This window comes from Artemia franciscana, chromosome 14 (assembly GCF_032884065.1).
Source record: "Artemia franciscana chromosome 14, ASM3288406v1, whole genome shotgun sequence".
Lineage (NCBI taxonomy): Eukaryota > Metazoa > Arthropoda > Branchiopoda > Anostraca > Artemiidae > Artemia > Artemia franciscana.
This window is the reverse complement of record NC_088876.1, coordinates 11,454,988-11,475,253: the sequence shown is the minus strand read 5'-3', so window position 1 is coordinate 11,475,253 and position 20,266 is coordinate 11,454,988. Positions and strand designations below refer to the sequence as shown.

The 20,266-nt window shown below is 35.4% G+C and overlaps 1 protein-coding gene across 5 annotated transcripts in view; it reads left to right on the top strand.

The window, feature by feature from the left end:
* The window catches only part of LOC136035310 (uncharacterized), a 45,609-nt gene that overhangs the window by 364 nt on the left and 24,979 nt on the right, over positions 1-20,266 (top strand). For 4 of the 5 annotated variants that reach the window (XM_065717013.1, XM_065717015.1, XM_065717012.1 and 1 more), the window contains exons 2-3: positions 5,147-5,320; positions 13,850-13,972. In XM_065717013.1, coding sequence (XP_065573085.1) covers positions 5,279-5,320; positions 13,850-13,972 — 165 coding nt within the window. In that variant the 5' untranslated portion in view covers positions 5,147-5,278. Of the gene's footprint in view, positions 1-3,606; positions 3,771-5,146; positions 5,321-13,849; positions 13,973-20,266 lie in introns of those variants that run through there. The other variant, XM_065717014.1, reaches the window with a different exon arrangement.

Sequence of the window (20,266 nt, the reverse complement as noted above, 5' to 3'; positions counted from 1 at the left end):
CCTTGAAGCACCTACGTCTACTCATTCTCCCTCCAAATTGCACTGACCTTTTATAATCTTTGTGTTATTATTGAAAAATAGAGCTTCTGTTTATAGGAGGCATAAGAAAAATGGGTAAAATTCTATTAATGAACCCCTGTAAAGGTAGCCTTGAAGCACCTATGTCTACTCATTCTCCCTCCAAATTGCACTGACCTTTTATAATCTTTGTGTTATAAAATTGAAAAATAGATCTTCTGTTTATACGAGGCATAAGAAAAATGGGTAAAATTCTAGTTAATTGACTTCTTGCTATCTTGGAAAGGGTTTAGTGGAAAATGAAACTTTCAGGAATGAGTCAACAGGCTAAAGTATGTCCCAGGAAGGTATTTTAAAGTACCCACCTCCACTCCTTCTCCCTCTAGAGGGCCCTGAAATTTGCCTATATAACATATCTATACCTATTGAAATTTTGACAAAAAACATTTTACCTTAATTTTCAGTTACTAGTTGCTTTGTCTCTGCCTTTAGTTCTGAAAATGCAATTCCTGTTATTTGAGTAGAATTTTGAGCCATACCAATGTTTTTTTTTTCAAAATTTAAGAAATGTATTTGTATATCTTCAAACCCTTATAAAATAGAATTGAGCAAATTTATGAAGCTGAAAACAATTTTGTTGTACTTCAATTAAGCAGAAGATCTATTTTGCAAGGTTTCAATTTTATAACACACATATTTTTAAAGGTCATCAAAGGTCAGGGCCCTCTAGAGGGAGAAGGAGTAGAGGCAGTTGCTTCAAAATACCTTCCCAGGAAATACTTTAGTCTGTAGATTCATCCCTGAAAGTTTCATTTTCCTAACCTAACCCTTTCTGAGATAGCAAGAAGTCAATTAACTAGAATTTCACTGAAATATGTTTTGGGCTTCCTTGTTATATATTGAGCAGTTCATGTTGTTTACCAGCAAATAAGGTGAACACATGGTAAATTTTCATAGTTCATATCATTGACTTACCAATAAAGTGAACATACAAGTCGATCCCTTTTTTTATGTTCTTTACAAATATAATGATCACTTCTACTGCAAATTCCAATTTAAGCCCTTTTTGACCTGACCTAAACTAACCCTAGGCTACCCTAGGCACTGAGAAAATGTAGTATTATTTTGTTGAAAATGACCAAGAAAACAGCACTGAGAAAACATAATTTTATGCCATCAAAAACAGCCAATAATTCATACTTTAGTTGGAGATTCCTCATTTATAAGAGCTCTAAAATTTTCACTAGAAGTGATCATTATATTTGTTAAGAACATAAGAAAAGGCAGTGATTGGTATTTTCACTTTATTGGTAAGTTAACTGTATGAACTGCAAAAAATTTACCAAACATACCAATAGATACAATTTTGGTGCTCTTTCTGTATTTAATAATCATTTTTCTTGTAAATTTACTTTTAGGCCTTTTTTAAACCCATAAAAATGACAATTTCTTTCTATGGTTTTGGTATAAAAAGGGCTGTAGGCTAATATTGGTTTCAGACTTGCTGTTTTGTTCTAAAATGCATCTTTTAGAGTTATATAATCTGCAAGCATTTATTTGTTACCATTAAGCTGAATAAAAAATTCAACAATTTCTCCATTTTTCCATCTGCCATGTTTCTTCTGTTGGCTTTGATATTTTTTTACTTATAGGTGAAATGATAATTTTAAGTGGCCTAACAGAATAAAAAAAAAAAAAAAAACATGGCATATTTGTTTTGAATTTTCTTATTCAAACTAATCTTGACAAAGCAATGTTTGTGAATGCAACTTTCACAAAATGGATTTATAATGGAATAGTAGGTTAGAAACAAATAATTTAACCCATATTTATATCCAAAAATATAGTAAGAAATTATTATTTTCAAGGGTCTTAAAAAGGTATAAAATTGAATTTGCAAAAAAAAAACAATTATTGTATTCAGAAAGAGCATAAAAATAGCATCTAGTGGTATTTTCACTTTATTTGTAGGTTGGCAATATGAACTGCTCAATGTTTACCTGTATCTTTGCTGAATCCAAATTTATAAGGTATTTTAAATCTGTAAATATATTTCTTAGTTTTATTGAGGGAAAACCATGATATGGCTAAGGCTTTACTGAAATAACGGGTAGGCCTTATTGCACTTTCAGAAACTAAATCCAATGAAAAAAATAGATTAAAAAGTCAAAATCAAGGTAAGGCATTGTGTGTCAAAACTTAGATAGGGTAGATATAGGCCTCTTATATATGCATTCTTCAAAACCCCATAAATCAGAAAAGGATTGACATAGTAGCTTAGTAATATCTTCTCAAGATACAAGAGACAAGGATGACTTTCCTTGTAATAAGTTTCTGAGGTAGAATCAGAGTCCAAAAGTCAGAAGAAAACTGAATTGAATGAGCTTTCTCTAGTTTTGTATTCATCTACATTGCTATATACTGTGTTCACAGGTGATGTGAGGGGACTTAATGATCTGTTAGAGATAGTTCAGGTGTTGTACAGCTTAATATGTTGTTCCTCTTGTTTTTTTTTTTACACCATTGTTAATTATTAGACCATTTTGTAAACCAAAGTTTTTCTCCTGCAGAAGTTCTCCTCTTTGTCTCCTCCACAAGCTCTTTCCTTTTCTTACAATCTGAGTTTGAACCATCTGTATAAAAGGAAATATCTCTTTTTTTGCCTAGAGCATTGCAGAGACTCAGTCTTCAATTTATAAGACCCTTTCCCCTCCTGATTATGCCAGATATAGACCAAAATGATATATATCTTTGTTGTTTTCATCTTATGATACAGCATGTTGGCAGGGGCGTCACTCCATTATTTTTATGCAGAGGGTGCAAGAGGGGCCTCCATCCAGAGAATCAAGAGGCATAGGCTATATAATATTTTTTCTCCAAATTGGTGAGCAACTGCCCCCCTTGTCCCTCTGCCCAACTGTCATGTCTTCTTTGTAAGTCAGTTGATTGTACTCTTTGCTGTGGGTATTATTTGGGGGCACTCCCCCCAACAGTGTAGAGAAAAAATTATTATACATCACATGCCCTTTGATTCTCTGTATATGGACCCCTCTTGTCCCCCAATAAAATGCTGGAGATTTGCCCTTGCACTTGGCCTGTTGAAATCCAATCTTTCTGAGTGATTGTAGGCTAGTTGAATTATTGCATCAAAATATAATTTAAAAACCACTTTTAAATGTGAATAAAAGTGGAAGGAAACATGGTAGTCTGATTGCTAAAAGCTTGTTGTATATTGTAATGTAAGAATTTCAGTGTTTTCTTTTGTTTTTTCTGTTTGTTGTAGGGCTATACTTGGAACCATTAGTGGGTTTGTTGTCAGAAAAACAACCAAATCTGATTTCTATTTTTGGTATAAGCCTAGGACCCCAGCTATACATAAGTAAACATGTTAAGAAAACAATTCTTTTTTCATAATATACAGAAGAATCCTAGTTAACACACTTTGCTGGGGAAGAACCTTTATCTTCACTTCTTTCCTTGTATTTCCAATTTTTCTATCACATTTCTAAATATTTGTGTCTATTCTCTAGTTTATTTACCAACATTTGTCTGTTCACAAGTTTTTGTTAGGAATAAATGTGATGGTGTTTAATTAGATGTATAGAATATTGAAAAACAGAAAATGCAGTTGAATCTATGTTTATTTTTCAGAAATTTGTTAAAAAAAAAAATTGCACAACAGTGAAAGAAGTGAAAATAAAGGTTCTCCCCCTGCAAAATGTGTTAACTTGGATTATTCTGATTATTATGAGGTAAGAATTGTTTTCTGAACATGTGGCCTAGTGTATATTTGGGGTCCTTTACCACAGATTTACTAGAATGTTGTTATTATAGTATTGGGTGAACAGGATAAAAACTCTACTGCTACCAATTCTAGATGATTTGAATAAATTTGATCCCTAAATTATATCCTCTGTAGACTTTATTCAGGCTCTTATTAATATGCTGCTACTTCTATGTTTTCATGGCTTACAAACTACTGACAAGACAGGCTTAGAACTCTTAACTTTTTTGTTCCCTTTCTTTCTCATTTCTATGATTTAATGATCCAGCTCTAATGATTTAGTTGGATTTTAGGGTTTAGTTAGAAAAACTTTAGGGTAGGCTATTTTTTAAAGATTTGCTTGCTGAATGATGGATATACAATTTAATATTTCTTTCACTGTTCTTTCAAAATATACCAGTTGGCTACCACCACTTACACATCCCAGCCTATTTTCCCTTAACAGGGCAAGATATAGCCCAAGGCTATATACAAAATTCAGTTTTTTTTTAAATTTGATTTATCTGACATTATGAACCAATTGTTGACAAGAAATAAACACTTAAATGGTACAATCCACTAAATCAGCACACTGCTGTGTAGGCCTATAGCATAAGGCTATATCCAGCCTTAATAAACTTTTCACTAAAATAAATGAATTTGCCAATTTCTAGATTGAACAAATAAGCCTGGATGATTCTTGTGTGTTAAAGTTCTGTACTGTATCTGTACATACGTTCTGTTTTAAACATTTTCTTACATTGGAAGATCTCAATTTTAAATTTATTTATGGTTTACAAGGGGTCTGGCATATTCCCCCCCAAAAAAAATTTCCCCTCTCATGATAATTACCACCTGGAAAATGCTCCCTAAATGTAAAATTAATCAGCCAAAGAGAAATTTACACAAATAAAAAATGAACAAAAGTGAATAATATTACCTAAGCTATTATGGAGGTGGTTTGGTGGGTCATTGTGTAGGTGGGAGAAGACAGATGTCCAAAAGAGTGCATGCTAGTGCTCAAATTGTCTAAATCTCTATGAACTTTAAGATAAATATAGGAAGGCATATGGGGGACGGTAGGAATTAATCTCTCATCTCCCTTCATTTAGACTAAACCAGAATAAGGGTACTGCAGGGTGATATCTCCCTTCTTGTTGCAAAAAATTGTTTCTGACCTTTATTTTAAAGCTGGATTAAACTAAACTAATGTGCTTCATATTTGTTAAAATTATATGCACTTATGTGCAATCATTATATGTTATGAAAAATCGAATTGTTTGCAATGGTCTGTGAGTATGCATCAGCTATTGCAATTAATACCATTGCTGTAGGCTTAATTAATGTTTCGTTCTTCTTTCATAGGGAAGTTGTTAATTCACAAGTTTGCCTGTAATGTTTTCTATTATAAAGGAATGTTAAACACAGATTCTACGTTTGCTAAAGGACTGGCTAAATAAACACAAATACAAGCGTGTGTGCTTATTCTTTATCATCATGGCTCATCTAGTGAACTTAGCTTTGGAATCTAAACTTGAGGTATGTCATTTTATTTTATTTTTTTTATGCTGTAAATATCCTATTGTGGATTTTTCAGCTAAGATGTTTTGGCTAAATAGTTAACAAATGTTCTTGGCAAAAGAAAGTCACTTGATGAATGCTATAAAAATTCTTCACAAATAGAGAGTAACAAATAAAATGAGGATCAAATTAGTAAAGTCTTCATTACTAATCCAAGGCCGTTCAGCTATGCCAGATAAAATAGGTTACTTGTTAAGTATTCAGCTCAGTTTTAATGAACTTCCTATTTTGTCAAACTTAGCTGGACCTCTTTGGAATATTGATCCAGTTCCAAAAATTTTACAGGCTCCAGTTCCAAAAACTAAAAAAATTAACAGGTGGTACAGCTCTTTCAGTTTTTTGAATTGTTCGCGAATTTGTTTTGTTATTAGTTAAACTAAGTGGCCCTTCCATTTATTTCCTTGTCAGAACACCATCAAAAAATTAGTTCCCTGGGGTTCATAAATGTGCCAAAAAAGAGACCTGGGGCCACACTTAGGGCCCTCCAAATTGGTGAGTTAAAGAACCCTTGAGTGCCAGCTCCGACAGAAATTAAAATTGATGTCTGGAATGGATCAGTACAGCTTCATGGTTTAAGATAGTGATCTGGTCAATTATTCAGTTCCAGTTACAAAAATTGTAGAGAGGTATATGGACTATCATCAGTCCTTTCACCTCTTTGACTCCTTCATTGGAAAGACTAGCCACTGGAAGCACTTCTCTCCTCCAGTCAGCAAACAATGAATACACAAAACAGTGAATACACACTATTATATACAGTAATACATTTTTATCGATTGTGGGAAGTGCGGGTACCTGAGCTACCTGTCCCCAGCAGTTTAAGGCCACTAGGCTGGCTGGTACCAATGCAGCTCTTACTACTCACTCCCGCTCTCTTCTGCACAATCAAAGTCTATACGTAAACCATCTCCTTTTAAATTCACTTCTTCATGCTTTAATAATCACTAAACAATATTTCTCGTTAATAGATATAAATAGATGCCTTAAATATCTTATGATCAATGTCCCAGGACAGGTCAGAATTCCGGATAGCTGTATAAGTGTTTGGAATCTTAGCCAAGGAGTAGTAATGCTTTAGAGAAATAGTCTCCTCACTCAGAGCCTGGCAATCAAATAATACATGCTGAACTGTTTCATCTGTTGAGAAGCAGACTTGGCATAAAGGGGAATGATTTAGCTTTTAATTAAATAACAAGCTATTTAGAAGAAGGGCGCCTGATTTCAGCTGGTAATATAGCCCAGTATTTAATCTAGTATGAAATGGGGATAAAAATTAATTTCCTGTGATTAACACTGAATCTTTGCCTGATAATATCTTGTGAATTGAGGTCAGAGGAAGGACTTGGGAATAACATGGGAGCTTTTGCTGCAGGAGAATCAGCCATATCATTATATTTGATGCTTTTATGACTTGGAACATGATGGAAATAAATCTGATTACCTTTAGTCTTAGGATTAAGAAGCTCTCTTCTAATATTATATAAATCCTTGTCATTGGCAATTCTATTAATATTTTGGAGCAATAGTAATGCTGATTTGGAGTCAGAGAGACAGATTATATTTTCAGATTCTATGTTTTAATTTATAAATGCGTCCAGGGCCAGGCGAATGGCTCATAATTCAGCAGACAAAATAGAAGATCCCAATGGGAGAGGAGAATAGATGCTCAAGTTCTGGGGCGGGATATATGCTCCTGCTCCAGCTCTCTCCCTCTGGACAGATCCATCTATATATATTTTTTTATTATTAGGGTACCACTTTGAGATCTGTTCAGTCAAAATAGTCTGGATCTCATAGTTAGGAATCAGGTTTTTATTAACTGAGATAAGTTCTACTTGACAACATGGTGGACTCATTTCCCATGAAGGGGACTCAGTAAAGGGATATGCATAAGGAGAGTAGGCTATTGATGCCAATTTGGGACCTCCAGTTGAAAATGGTCCCATGATGAATGGGCATTGGGACAGGCTGACTTCCCAGCCAAGGTGTGTGCATATAAAGTACGCTTGGTTCCACAAGCCTGGATTTGCGAGAAATATTTAATCCTTAGACAAGATGCTCTTTCACTTGGGGACACCAATCCAGACAGTATTTTTAACTTAAACAGAGGAGTATGCTTATGCGCTATTATACTACTACCACTACTACTAACTCACTGCAGCACCAAACCGCCTGAGGCCAACACAGCTACGCACGCTCCTCCTCCATCTAATCTATTCAAGGCCTCCCTCTTTACACCCTCCCAGGAAGTTCCCATTTCCTTTAAATCTTTATTTATGACGTCCTCCCAACCCAGACAAGGACGACCTGCTTTCCGTGTAGCCCCAGACGGTTGGCCAAAAAGTACAATCTTTGGCAATCTGTCATCCTTCGTCTGCAGAACGTGACCTAGCCATCTTAACCTTTCTTTCATTATAGCCGTAGAAAGTGGGATTGAACCACGTTTTTCGTACAACCTACTGTTTGAAATACGGTCAGTCAGCCGGGTACCCAGAACAATCCGTAGGCAATTTCTCTGGAAAACATCTAGTAAATTTTCATCTGCTTTTCGGCACGCCCATGCTTCAGGGCCATATCTGACCACTGTCATCACTGTTGCTTCCAATATTCTAATCTTGGCTTGCACACTTATTTTTTTATTCTTCCAAACTTTTTTTAACTGTGAAAAAACACCCTGAGCCTTAGCTATTCAACTTTTTACATCTTCACTGCTCCCACCGTCTTTACTTGTAATACTACCAAGATAAGTGAAGCTGCCAACCTGATCAATCTTTTCGTTACCCAACGTCACCTTTTCATCTTCACTTCAGCCTTAGTGACTTAGTCTTCTTCACATTAATTTTCAAGCCTATTCTAGCACCTTGAACTCGCAAAACCTCTGAAAATTCATTCATTTTGCTCACACTTTCACCTGATATGCTTAAATCGTTAGAATAATCTAAGTTCAGGAGCGTTTTTCCTCCCCATTTGATTCCGTGGTCTCCAATTGCATTTCCTCTGCTCCTTAAGACGAAGTCCATCAATATGGCCCATATAAAGGGGGATAGAACACAACCCTGCTTAGCTCCTGATTTAATACAAAACCAGTCACTAACCTCATTTCCTACCTTAACCGCAGCAGTATTATTCTCGTACATAGCAAAAATCACTGTAATGTATTTTTCTGGTATATCATATAAGGATAAGACCTTTGCTAACGCTCTGCTATCTACAGAATCGAAAGCTTGCTCATAATTAATAAAACTGAGGACCAAAGGTGTTTGACAACGAAGGGACTTCTCAATTATTAACCTAACTGTGAAAACTTGGTCGACACATCCTCTACCTTTTCTAAAACCGCACTGTTCTTCCCTTAAAACTCGGTCTACAGCATCTCTCAGTCTAAAAAGTATCATATTACTCAGTAATTTGCTACCTACAGAGACCAGACTAATTGTCTCGATAATTACGACACTCACTCTTGTCACCTTTCTTATACAGAATTTTCCTTAATTAATTAAGGTTTTCCTAAAATCATTAGGTACTTCCGCTTTTTCAAAAATCATGTTCATAATTTTCAGTAGCTTATTCCTAATCTCAGAGCCACCATATTTAAGACACTCATTTATCACACCATCAGCACCTTGAGCCTTATTATTTTGTAATCCTTTTAGTACTGTCGCTAATTCTTCCTCACTAAACAAATCTTCCTTCACATCCAAGGTATCACAAACTTTTTCATTTTCATCTATATGTTTTCCTGCAACTCTGTCTTTGTTAGGCACATTCTCAAAATGTTCCACCCATTTTCTTTAACTTTTTCCTTATCATTAATTGTGGCCCCATGTCTATCTTTAACTGGGACTAGTCCGGATTGACTACTCCCTTTCAATTTACTAGCATGCCAGTATAATATTTTACTATTATGCCGTCTAGCCGCATCTTCCAGATCCTCAGCAATTTTATCCATGGCCTCCACTTCACATCTCCTTAGTTCATATTTTAATCCTTTCTCCACTTGTTTTACATTCCTTTTGTTTACATACGAACTATCACTCAGATAATTCTTGTACAAACCCCTTCTACTCTATTAAACCTAAAGCTTTTTCACTAATATTCCTAGTTGCAGTCTTAGCACTCTTCCCTAAGACACCATCAGCAACTTCACAAATTGTTTTTCTAAAATTATTCCATCCATCTTCCACATTGTCAAATTTTAAACTATCAAGTTTAGTATTCAACTGTTCTTAGAAGTTTTTTCTCAAATTTTCATCCTGGAGTCTACCAACATCATAACTTTCCGGGAAGTAGTTACCCTTCCGAAATTTCAGCTTTAAATTAACCTTAGACACTACTAGATGGTGATCTTTACCTTTAACGTCAATAACAGCACTCCTATACACCCTAGTATCTTGTATTGATCCTGCTAGTCTTCGGTTTGCAATAACATAATCAATAAGGCTAGCTGTCTTACCATCACGTGAATACCTTGTCAACTAATGGGCCATTTTGTGACCAAACACCATATTGGTTATAACTAGGTTGTTATACCTAAAAAATTGCAAAAGTCTATAGCCATTACTGTTTTCTTTTCCTACACCAAATTTACCTAGGCTAGGATACCATCTATCCCTATATCTACCAACATGGTCATTAAAATCTCCTAGCAAAAATACCATGTTTCTACCTGGTACCCTGTCTTACTCATTATATTTTCATGCCTACATATATTATGCTACTACGGGAGGCAACTCATAGTAGATAGATTAGATAGGAAGAGGTTTTTCAGCCCAAAAACGCCCGTCAAAACAAACCAAGCCCAGAAAAATATCCAATAATCAGAATCCCATGCGAGTGCTGTGTTGTTTACTAGGCTATAATTTCCTCAATGGGCGCCACTCCTCAAGTGGGAAAAGTTGACTGCAAGTTTCCCAGTTTTGCAGGTATCCCGAATGGGTCGAGGCAGCCCTTTACAGAGGCCGTTGTTCATAAATCTGGATCTTACGCACTGCCGCAGTTGTCCTCCTATAGAGGATCCTCCCACGATGGTGTTCTGCATCACCCTGCTATTTAACTCATTACTGGGAGGTTTGTAACTCATATGACGTGTGGACACGCCAGCGTGCCCTGTTGAGTGTACATTTGAGGGGCCTTCTTCCTCCTCTGCCTGTATTTATGACCCCAGGAGAGGGTGCCCCAGTTTCTATTATGGACCCCCAGGGACAAGGTCCTTCTTGGTCTGTGCCTCCTATAGAGGTTCTCTACATATCTGTAGGGCATTCCCCTATCTGTTGTCCTCTACCAAAACCTAGCATGATTATCTAATAATCAACTAACTAATGCAACTAATAAATAGTTACAGTAAATTGCAACTTAACTTTAAATTTAGACTCTAAAGTAAAGGATAAAGATAAGACATGCAAGCTCTGTTATCCTCTGCTAAAACCTAGCGTGCAAACTAATCATTAACTAACTAATGCAGCTAATTAATAGTTGTAATAAATTGCAAGTTTCCTTTTAATTTATACCCTAAATAAAGAGAAAAAAAAAGAAAACAAAAAAGCGCAATTATACTGACTCCTTAAATGATTTTGAAAAATCGCGGAATGTATGGCCAATGTGTTCCTATTTTTACTTCTAAGTTGTAATATTATAATTATAGAAATCTTGAGGCTTTATATATAAACACCTTGTGTGAATCTCGTTTCTTCAAGGAATTTGCGAAATATGTACTTGTGGTACTTTGCTTAGCAGCGTCTATTTTTATTTTGGACAATACTTCAATCTTAATAATCATTAATGGTTATCATTTCACATTTTTTGTTCATTTTCTAAATAATCTGCAAACAATTTTGAGCCAAGAGAGGCAAAATAGGATTATACACATTGATTGTGTTGTAGAGGAGGCAAGGGCCCAATGACCTCATATTAATCCTCCCAATCATAAAGACTGTAAATATCTGAATGAAAGGGTTAAGTTCAGCAAGGAAAGTCTTTCTTGACAGTGACTTACCTGCATATCATACTTGCCACTTCACTTGTCAGAGACTCATTAATATGTCATAAAAAAGAATTACCATCTCAAACTATTTTTTCATTCATGTTGAGCTTGGTAAAACATGTGCATTGCTGGCCACTGTAGAAATTTGCTCATTATAGACTGTTTTTCATTACGTTTCTTTTGATAAAATCTTTTGGTGCCAGCCATCTTCAAAACATTTTATAATTACGACTCAGAATTTCCCTCTTTATTAGGTGCAAAACACACATATTTTTGCTAAGCTATTTCCAATACCCAGTCTACCTACTTAAACCTGTCTTTACTGTAGGATGATGTGGTGTATCATTATGATGCGTTGTAAATAAAAGTCTGTGTAGATATCTCCTTATCGATAAATATTCTTCTTCAAGAAATTTGCGAAATATGTACATTTTAATTTTTAATATGTAATTTTAATAGTTATTAATGGTTATCGTTTCACCTTTTTGGTTCCTTTTCTAATTTATCTGCTAATAATTTTGTGTCAAAAGAGACATTATAGGATTGTGCGCATCGATTGAGTGGGGGGGGGAGCTAGAGGAGGAATGGGCCCAATGACCTCGCATTAAACCTCCCAATCATAAAGACTGTAAATATCTGAATGAAAGGGTTAATTTCAACAAGCAGTGAAATCCCTACTCTTCTATTAAAATGTACTATTAAAGTCACTGTTGGACAATTTGGGGGCCCTGCCTCTGATGCCACGTAGATTATTTTCTCCCTAAAAGACAATTTTGGACCTTCGAACCGCTTTGATTTAAACGGCTATTTTGGAATTCGATGTGATGCCAAGAGGAGCTGGCACTGGAACCCTGAAGCATATGGTGTATTGAGGGGCTGGTGGGCTGGCCTCCAATCTATTATGGTCTTTAAACAGGGCACTGGAGTATTTAACTCATGATCCAAGTTTATATGACAGCCTGTATGGTCCCATATGAGGTCCCATAAGAAAAAAAAAACTTAGTTCACTAAAAATCCTGTCCAAAATACCAATATTTTTAGTCGAATATCTTGCTAAGACTACTCTAGAAGTTCAACTCACCTGCTCTGTCAACCTGTAAAGGTTAATTGTCAAATGATCTTCAAGCTGGCTAATTAACTAAACAATCGATGAATTCATATTTTATATAATTAAAATATCAAATACAATGGAAGATTGAGCCATGTCTGTATGTTTAAGAACAGTAATGAAGGGATTGAAGCTTCACCCAACCTTGTCTAGCTGTCAACCTTCATTTCGACAGCTTTTTTCTTGTTATACGGTGTCTAATTTGAGTTAGAAGATAATTTAAAATAAATATATTAAGACTGGTGGGGGGGGACATGACTTTTCAAAAAATCGTGACCTATCTAGATTTTTGTTTTTTGCACCAGAAAATGTCTTGTGCCGTTTTCGAGAAAAATATGCACAAACAAACATATAAATATATGCACACATTCTTCTGCAATTGCCGCTCTGGACTTGCAGCCGGTACCTTTCGAGTGGATATGGCGTTTTTGATATTCCTCAAAAATGGACCAGCTTGTGGATAGGCTCCACAAGCGTCGAGAAAATATTGTTGACTTTCTACTTAATGTTTAGCTTAATGGCAATGCGAAAGTACCTGAGATGTCGATTGTTTTTTCTTTTGTGAGTTTTTCTTGTTGATTGTTTCCATTTTATTTTATGTTGCGGTATTTTTGTGCTCTTTTAAGTGCGATTTATGTATGTGAAGAGGGTTTAAATAAATTGTTATTGTAAATATTGCACATATATATATATATATATATATATATATATATATATATATATATATATATATATATATATATATATATATATATATATATATATATATATATATATATATATACATATATATATATATTTGGATTCTCACTGTTGCTTGTCTTCTAAATGCAGACAATTTGAGCCTTTTCTTGATGTCATGACGTCCAAATGGACCTTAAACTAGAAGTAGTACCTTCGTAAAATTACTTTTTTCATTAGACCTTTCCTTGGCTTGGACCTTTCTTAACTTTTTCCTCGGCTTGTCGTTTGTCATTATGAATGACATATCGCCGAACCTTTGTTTCTTTGAATTGTTCAGGTGGTGGAACAGAAACTTCTCCTTTTGCCTTGGCTTGTCTTTTGTCATTATGAAAGACATATTGCCAAACCTTTGTTTCTTTTGAAACAAAAGATCTTTTTGTTTCGTTTTTTCATGTGAGAATATCCCAAGATATCAATTTTCCTAAAAAAATGTGTAGCCGTTTCCAAGAACATACATAAATACACAATTATTGTTCACATATATATATATATATATATATATATATATATATATATATATATATATATATATATATAAAATTTATATCTGCTTCTGAACATTTAAATAATAGCCCACCTCCCTTTAAAAAGATCCTTGGCATGGTTACATGAATTTTGTTCTATTTTTTCTTTCCGTAATGAGGTTTTTTTTCAGCTCCTCGAGAAGTCGCTAAAAATCGTTGTTGAAGCAAACGAAGAAGTAGAAAATCGAATTTCATCATCCTTACAATCGTTAAATACTTCTCTGTCTACCCCAGAATCCGCCATTAATTTGCCCGTAAGTATGATTCTTATCATATTTTAGAATTTGAAAATATTGATCTAAATCACTTTTCAAAAAGGAAAACACGTTAAAAAAAACGAAAGAAAAACATTTTGTTTGAATGATTTTATAACAGACCAGACAAGATCTGAAAATGAAATCTCTGACTATTTTTTTCATTGATGATGAGTTTGGTAAAACATATGCATTGCTGGCCGTTGTAGAAATTTCCTCATTATAGACTGTTTTTCAGTAACTTTTTTAGACTGTTTTTTCATGTATTTTTGCTAAGGCTCATCATTAAAATTAACATTGCCTCTGTAGAACATTCAAACTTAGCATTGCTGGCTGTTCAAGAAATTTGAACGGCCGTTCATATAAATTTGCTCATATAACTTTTCTAGGCTGTTTTTTTCACGTATTTTTGCTATTATTTCTCATAACTGTTTTTTTCACTGTTTCTTGTAACCCAATCGTCTTATTTACAGCGCATAACTAAAATGAACACTGCCTCCATAGGACATTCAAACTCATCTTTGTTTTATCAGAATAAAAAATTCTTGCAGTTTGAGGAGGAAATATATTTCTCAACCATCGATTATTATGCAAGAAATAGGATGTCTTAAGCAAATATTATTTTATCAACAATATGTATGTCTACCTGTAGCATAATTGCTGGAAATGTATTACAGCCATCTACATGCTCTCTACCATAGGAATTACGTTAATGCTGGTAAATGTTGGTGAACAAAATAGTTACTGCCATCTACATCCCATGTTTTGCCCTTTGCAAAGAATAAAAAATCATTCAAGTTTGTTTTACTCCTAAACTGGATTTTTATCTTTTTGCACAAAATTTGCTGCTGCCATCTACATCCCATGTTTTGCTCACTGCAAAGAATAGAAAATCATTCAAGTTTTTTTACTCCTAAACAGGATTTTTTTTTCCCTTTTTTTTTTACTCGAAAGCTGCGTAAGCTAGAACTCCAAAATTTACCTTGACCTTTTTTTTCTTCTTTTTTGTGCTCAAAAGAATTGTTGGCTAGAATACTTTGACGTTTTTTGTCTGGAAACCCCGCAAATGGGAGTTAGAACTTCTCGAAATTGACTTGCTCATACCAGAGCTGATGAGGCTATCCCCCCTTCCGGAACCTGGCACTGTGTCATCATTTTCTTTTTTCATTCTTTTCATGGTTTTCTTCAGAAACCAGTTGGTGACAAATAGATACGTCCAAAAAATAAATAAGCAAAAAGAACGGGAGGATATAGCTGGTGAAGCTGTAAACTGGACGGCCAAGCTCAGGTTTGCATGCATCTTGTGCGTCAATTATGGGTCCCTTAAAGTGTTTGTGGACTAAAGTTTTAGAAACTCCGTCGAAAAATCATGTGCATGCGGTTTATTGGTGGACAACTGATCGGAACTGAGAATTAGGAGTTTTCCAGCATTGGGATCGAAAAAAATTGTCTGGGTTCCCCAAATATCCCCACCTTCATTCTTTTTTCACTAGAAAGAAACTGTATGTTAGTTTTCAATCTATGACGCAAACTTATCCGTCATTTGGTCTATCAGTTAGTCTTTGTTTGGATATAGGCTCATTATCCTACTGAGTAAGTAGCTACTTGCTTCTTTTGTATTAATGAGACCAACCCTATCTAGATGATTGGAATTGTATCGTGAACGTAATTGTGAATTTTAATAATAAAAAAAATTTTTTCTAAATATTATTTAACAAAAACTGTAATGTTAAACTGATCACTTCTGTTAGGAATTAGACTGATTTTATACTCGAACCAGTAATTTTTTTTTCATAAGGTAACATGTAAAACAGTTTTAAAACCTCGTAGTTTTACTAGTGATAAAAGTAGAATAACGCCTAGGATTATCGAGTTCAATATGCTCTATTTTTTTAGATTTGTCTTGGATATTTTTTTATGTTGTACTTTTTCAAAGCGAGTGTTCTTATGTAAATATTTGAATTTGTACCTAACAAAGCTCTAAAAATGTAATTTTTCGTGAAAAAAATGTACCAGACACCAAAAATTTTAGCGCGCGCATCTTCCTTCAAACAATACTCTCTACAAAATAAACAACATCTTCCATCGCCCTTCTTTTCTTTTTCATCATTGTTATTATTAATTTATTTCCTTTCAAAATCGAAGAGCGGCTAAAAAGAAAAATATATCGTCAATATAATACATAATACCCTAATAATTCTTGTCCATAATACGACTTTTAAATCGTCTCTATGAACAAAAACACACAATCTAAAGCTGGGGCTTCAGTTATCGGAATTTGTAGATTCTGGGCCTTCTAGATAGTGAAGTCGGTCCAAAAAAGAACCCCCAGATGATTTTTTCACTCCCACTTTTTAGCAATTCAGAGCTTCTACACTCGTTTTGTTTTCATGTTTATTAAAGTCAAATTTCAATTTCTTATTCTGTTTCTTCCACCAATGAAATATTTGTTTTTTTAGCACAAAAGCTCCCAAAATCCAGAAATCTGGAAGCTGGACTCTGGACCCGGACTGGTCCGGGGTTTTATGGTCTGGCTTCACGTTCCAGATCGCGTGCGAAGTAAACGTTATTCTTGAATAAAATGTTAACACAGAATCTTGGAGCCGCGATCCTGGAATTTATGGGAGGTGAACCCCCCAGCCTAACTCCTTTTCTACTGGACTGTACGACTCTGTTACGACCCCAAAAAAGCCATTATTTAGTCTTATAAATTTTTGATAAGCCCTAGGCTTCGTTCCAGGTCTGCCAAGTAACTACTGCTGCATTTTAGTTGAATTGATCGGAAGGAACTGCTGAATAAAATAGACCCTAGGTTTTTTATAACATCTAGAAATAAAATTTTTATTATAAATATTATTTTTTTTCATACAAAGGCTTTTAAAAAAAGTGAATCGAATTAGTATAGCAGTTTCTTTCAATTCCTTCAGCTAAAAATTAGCCATAGGCACTTTTTATACACTTTTTGGCCGATCTAGAACGAACCCCTACATAACCAGGAGCTAAAAAGCTGATCTACTAAGCTTGGTTTTATTGGATAAAAGATCAAGATTCTGTTAGACAAATCAATTTTCGAGAAATCAAAATTTCAAGAAAAACCTTTAAAGCCTTAAATCATGAAGATCTCTTAGCAAAGGCTTAATCTCTTCCTCTTCAGTATTTTGCATTCCGTCAAATCCTTGCCCTTCCTCACTTTGGTTTTTTTCCTGTGGATTCCAGGATATACAAGTACCATGGTCGCGGATCTCCTCTCTAGCACGAATCAAGGAGTAAACGGTTTCAACTACAAGGTGATTACGATACTTCGTTTTGACAATTGAGACTGCGCTAAAAATGTGCTCAACACAAGCGGATGAGTGTGGAAGGGACATGACTGAGAACATGAATGTGCAAAGCTCTAAATACCTTGCAAAGTCAAGACCATTTTGAAGCTCATTGAGTTTCCCCCAAAATAGCTCTGCACTCTTAAAGTACTGAGGTGACAAATGCTTAGTCTCAGCAGGGATTGATCGCCACTGAGATTTTATTTCTTCTAAAGAATGTGTATCGATTAGCCTAGAGAACATAAGTAGTATTGGTACCAAGCTTTCTTTACCAGAGGCAGCCACAACTGGGTTAATGACTTTCATGTTCTGCTAAACCTTAAAGGTTGAATTGCAGTAGAAGCGAACATAAAACTCCTTTGCTAACTTCACGTAAAAGTTCAGGCAAACGATTTTAAAGCCACGCACCGTTTGGACAGGAATTTTTTTTTCTATCACTTTAGCTTCCACGATTGCTCCAGCATAGATTCTTTCGAGAGGCAAAAATTATTCAGGCTTGGACGGGTCATCCGTACCTAACGGTTTCTTTTCGACCATCTCTAGACATGGGAAATTTTTTAGGATGTTCTCGAATATTGTGGAGACTTTTTCGTAAGGGCGGTGAAGCCTTACCCCCTCCGCTTGAAAATGTAACTTGTTGACTTTTGACAAAATAAAGCTCAGAAACTGCAAGTAAAGTTTATTATACGCATTTTGCATAATTTTCAGCACCTTTTCCGCAGATGCCGACTTTATAGCCTTGAATTCTTCGTAAAAATAAACTTTAAGTGCTCTCCAATGTTCTAAAGTTCGCAGAACTACGAACTCAGGGATAGCCAACAGACATCACAAATTTTGATTAGTCTATGATATTTTGTGTTTGTTATTCCCTTAAACACTGTGTAAGCTGCAGTGCGTTTTTGCATATTGTTGTATACACCGCGGACAAACTCGTCAAATTCTAGGGGGACTTCCATGGAGGCGCTAGACACGCATAGAGGAAGGCTATGGCCGACGCAGCCAACAATAACAACATATGGATTGTCATCTTTCACCAGAGCCTTCAACCCCTATGTCTCCCGTATTCATAGAGGCATTATTCCATTCAAACCCTATGCAATTCTCTTTTGGAATATTTCTAGCTCAAAGCAACTTATCTACTTCTTATTTCATTATTTGAGCTGTTGCTGATGGCACCTCAAAAAGTCCTAACAAGCAATCACAGACACGTTTCAGCTGGTGACACCAGAAGCAAGCTACAACTGCCATATATATAACAACAGATGTATCCGTCGATTTATCAAGCAAGATTGAAAACTTTCCTTTCCGAAGTTTCTCTGAGAGATTCTTATCTGCAGCTGGTACTAATTTTTTCGCAACAATTTTTAACTTTTTAACACGACTGGAGGTAATTCTAGATGCAATCATGGAATCAGGGAACACACTTTTCAGGAGGCTTAGCAGATCCTCCATGACCCCGAAAGGTAGGCAATGCTCTGAAATGAAGCCGCTGAGCTTCAGCTTGGCTGTTTTCAATATTCTTCTGCAGCATTACGCTCTTCTGAAATTCAATGTTATTTGAGCACATCTTTGACAGGTCAGTAGTATGCTGTTGTGCATCAAAGTTTTGGATGTGAAATTTATTTTTAGCATGTCGAAGACCCTGGGTCTTTCCTCCAATCTAACTTTTATTACAAACCCAGCAAAGAAACCGTCTACCATCCTTATCATCTTTCTGAATCCATTTCTGTAGGTCTTTGTTAGAAAGCCAGTCACTATTAAATTGGTATTGGCAATTTTTCATTTTCTTTTTTGGTTTTGTCTTGATGGTCATACCTTCCTTAAAACATTCGTCTTCAGAGTAAACTCTTCAGATCCATAGGATTCAGATTTCCTATCATTTTCTTTGTCTACTGAAATCATATCCTGGTCGTGTTTTTGCTGTTAATTTCACTGCACAGATTTGCTAGAATATCAGAGTTCTTTTTAGTTATCTGTACGATTTTCATTTCTGTCGGATTCTGTGGCCTCTTAGCTGCCTCAACTGCAAGTCTAGACTTTTTTAATAACTGCTTAAGCTTTGCTTGTTTCATTTTGCCCTGAAAAATGTATTTGAAATCAAACCTACTAATATTACAATCAAGTATGTCAAATTCTACAATAAATAAAAAAAAACGATGGACGAGGGAAAATATATCTTATTCAACATTTTCCACAGCATAATAGTAGCGCGGGAAGGAAAAAGTAAGTAACAAATTCGCAAAATGGGACTCAAGAGTGATTGTTTTCATAATTTTAGCTTAGCTTGGTTAGGCAAACAAGTCTAAATTATGTTCTAAAAATCACAAAAAAAAATCTTTAAAAAAATTTGCCAATATGTTTTACAGAAGTACAGAATTCTAATAGAGTATCTCTGAAAAAAAAATACATGGATCTGATAGCAGTAAATAATGTACAGATGACTGAAATATGGGCATCACAGTAGACATGTAAAAGGTAAAGGAAAAAGGTAAAGGATACGGCATTAGACTTTACAGTCCGTACCGGCGGTGCTGATCTCCGTTTCTTGGCCCTTCAGCCAGGAAGTGCAATGGGGGGTTGGGGGCCAGCCATCCTGTGCTTTCGCACACCCTTCCTGTTTACCTTCCCCAGTTTTCTCCAGGTACCCATTTAGAGCTGGGTCGACTCTGGCTAAGCTTAAAGAGTCACGCCACTGACCCCCGTCCCAAACTGAAGAATTGGGTACACCGGGATTCGAACCCGCGTCCTCTCAGACAAGGGATCCCGAATCCAGCGCACCAACTCATTCGGCCAGGGCAGTACAGTAGACATGTACTGCAGTAAATATTGTGAAAAATGTGATCACATCCTGAAGATCAGATCTAAAAGCAGCATTGGCATCAAACAGACATAAACTCTTGTCAGATCGTTTGACAGGTGTTAAAAAAAAGTCCAATGCTTATAACAGCAAAGATGACAATAATGCTCTTCATAT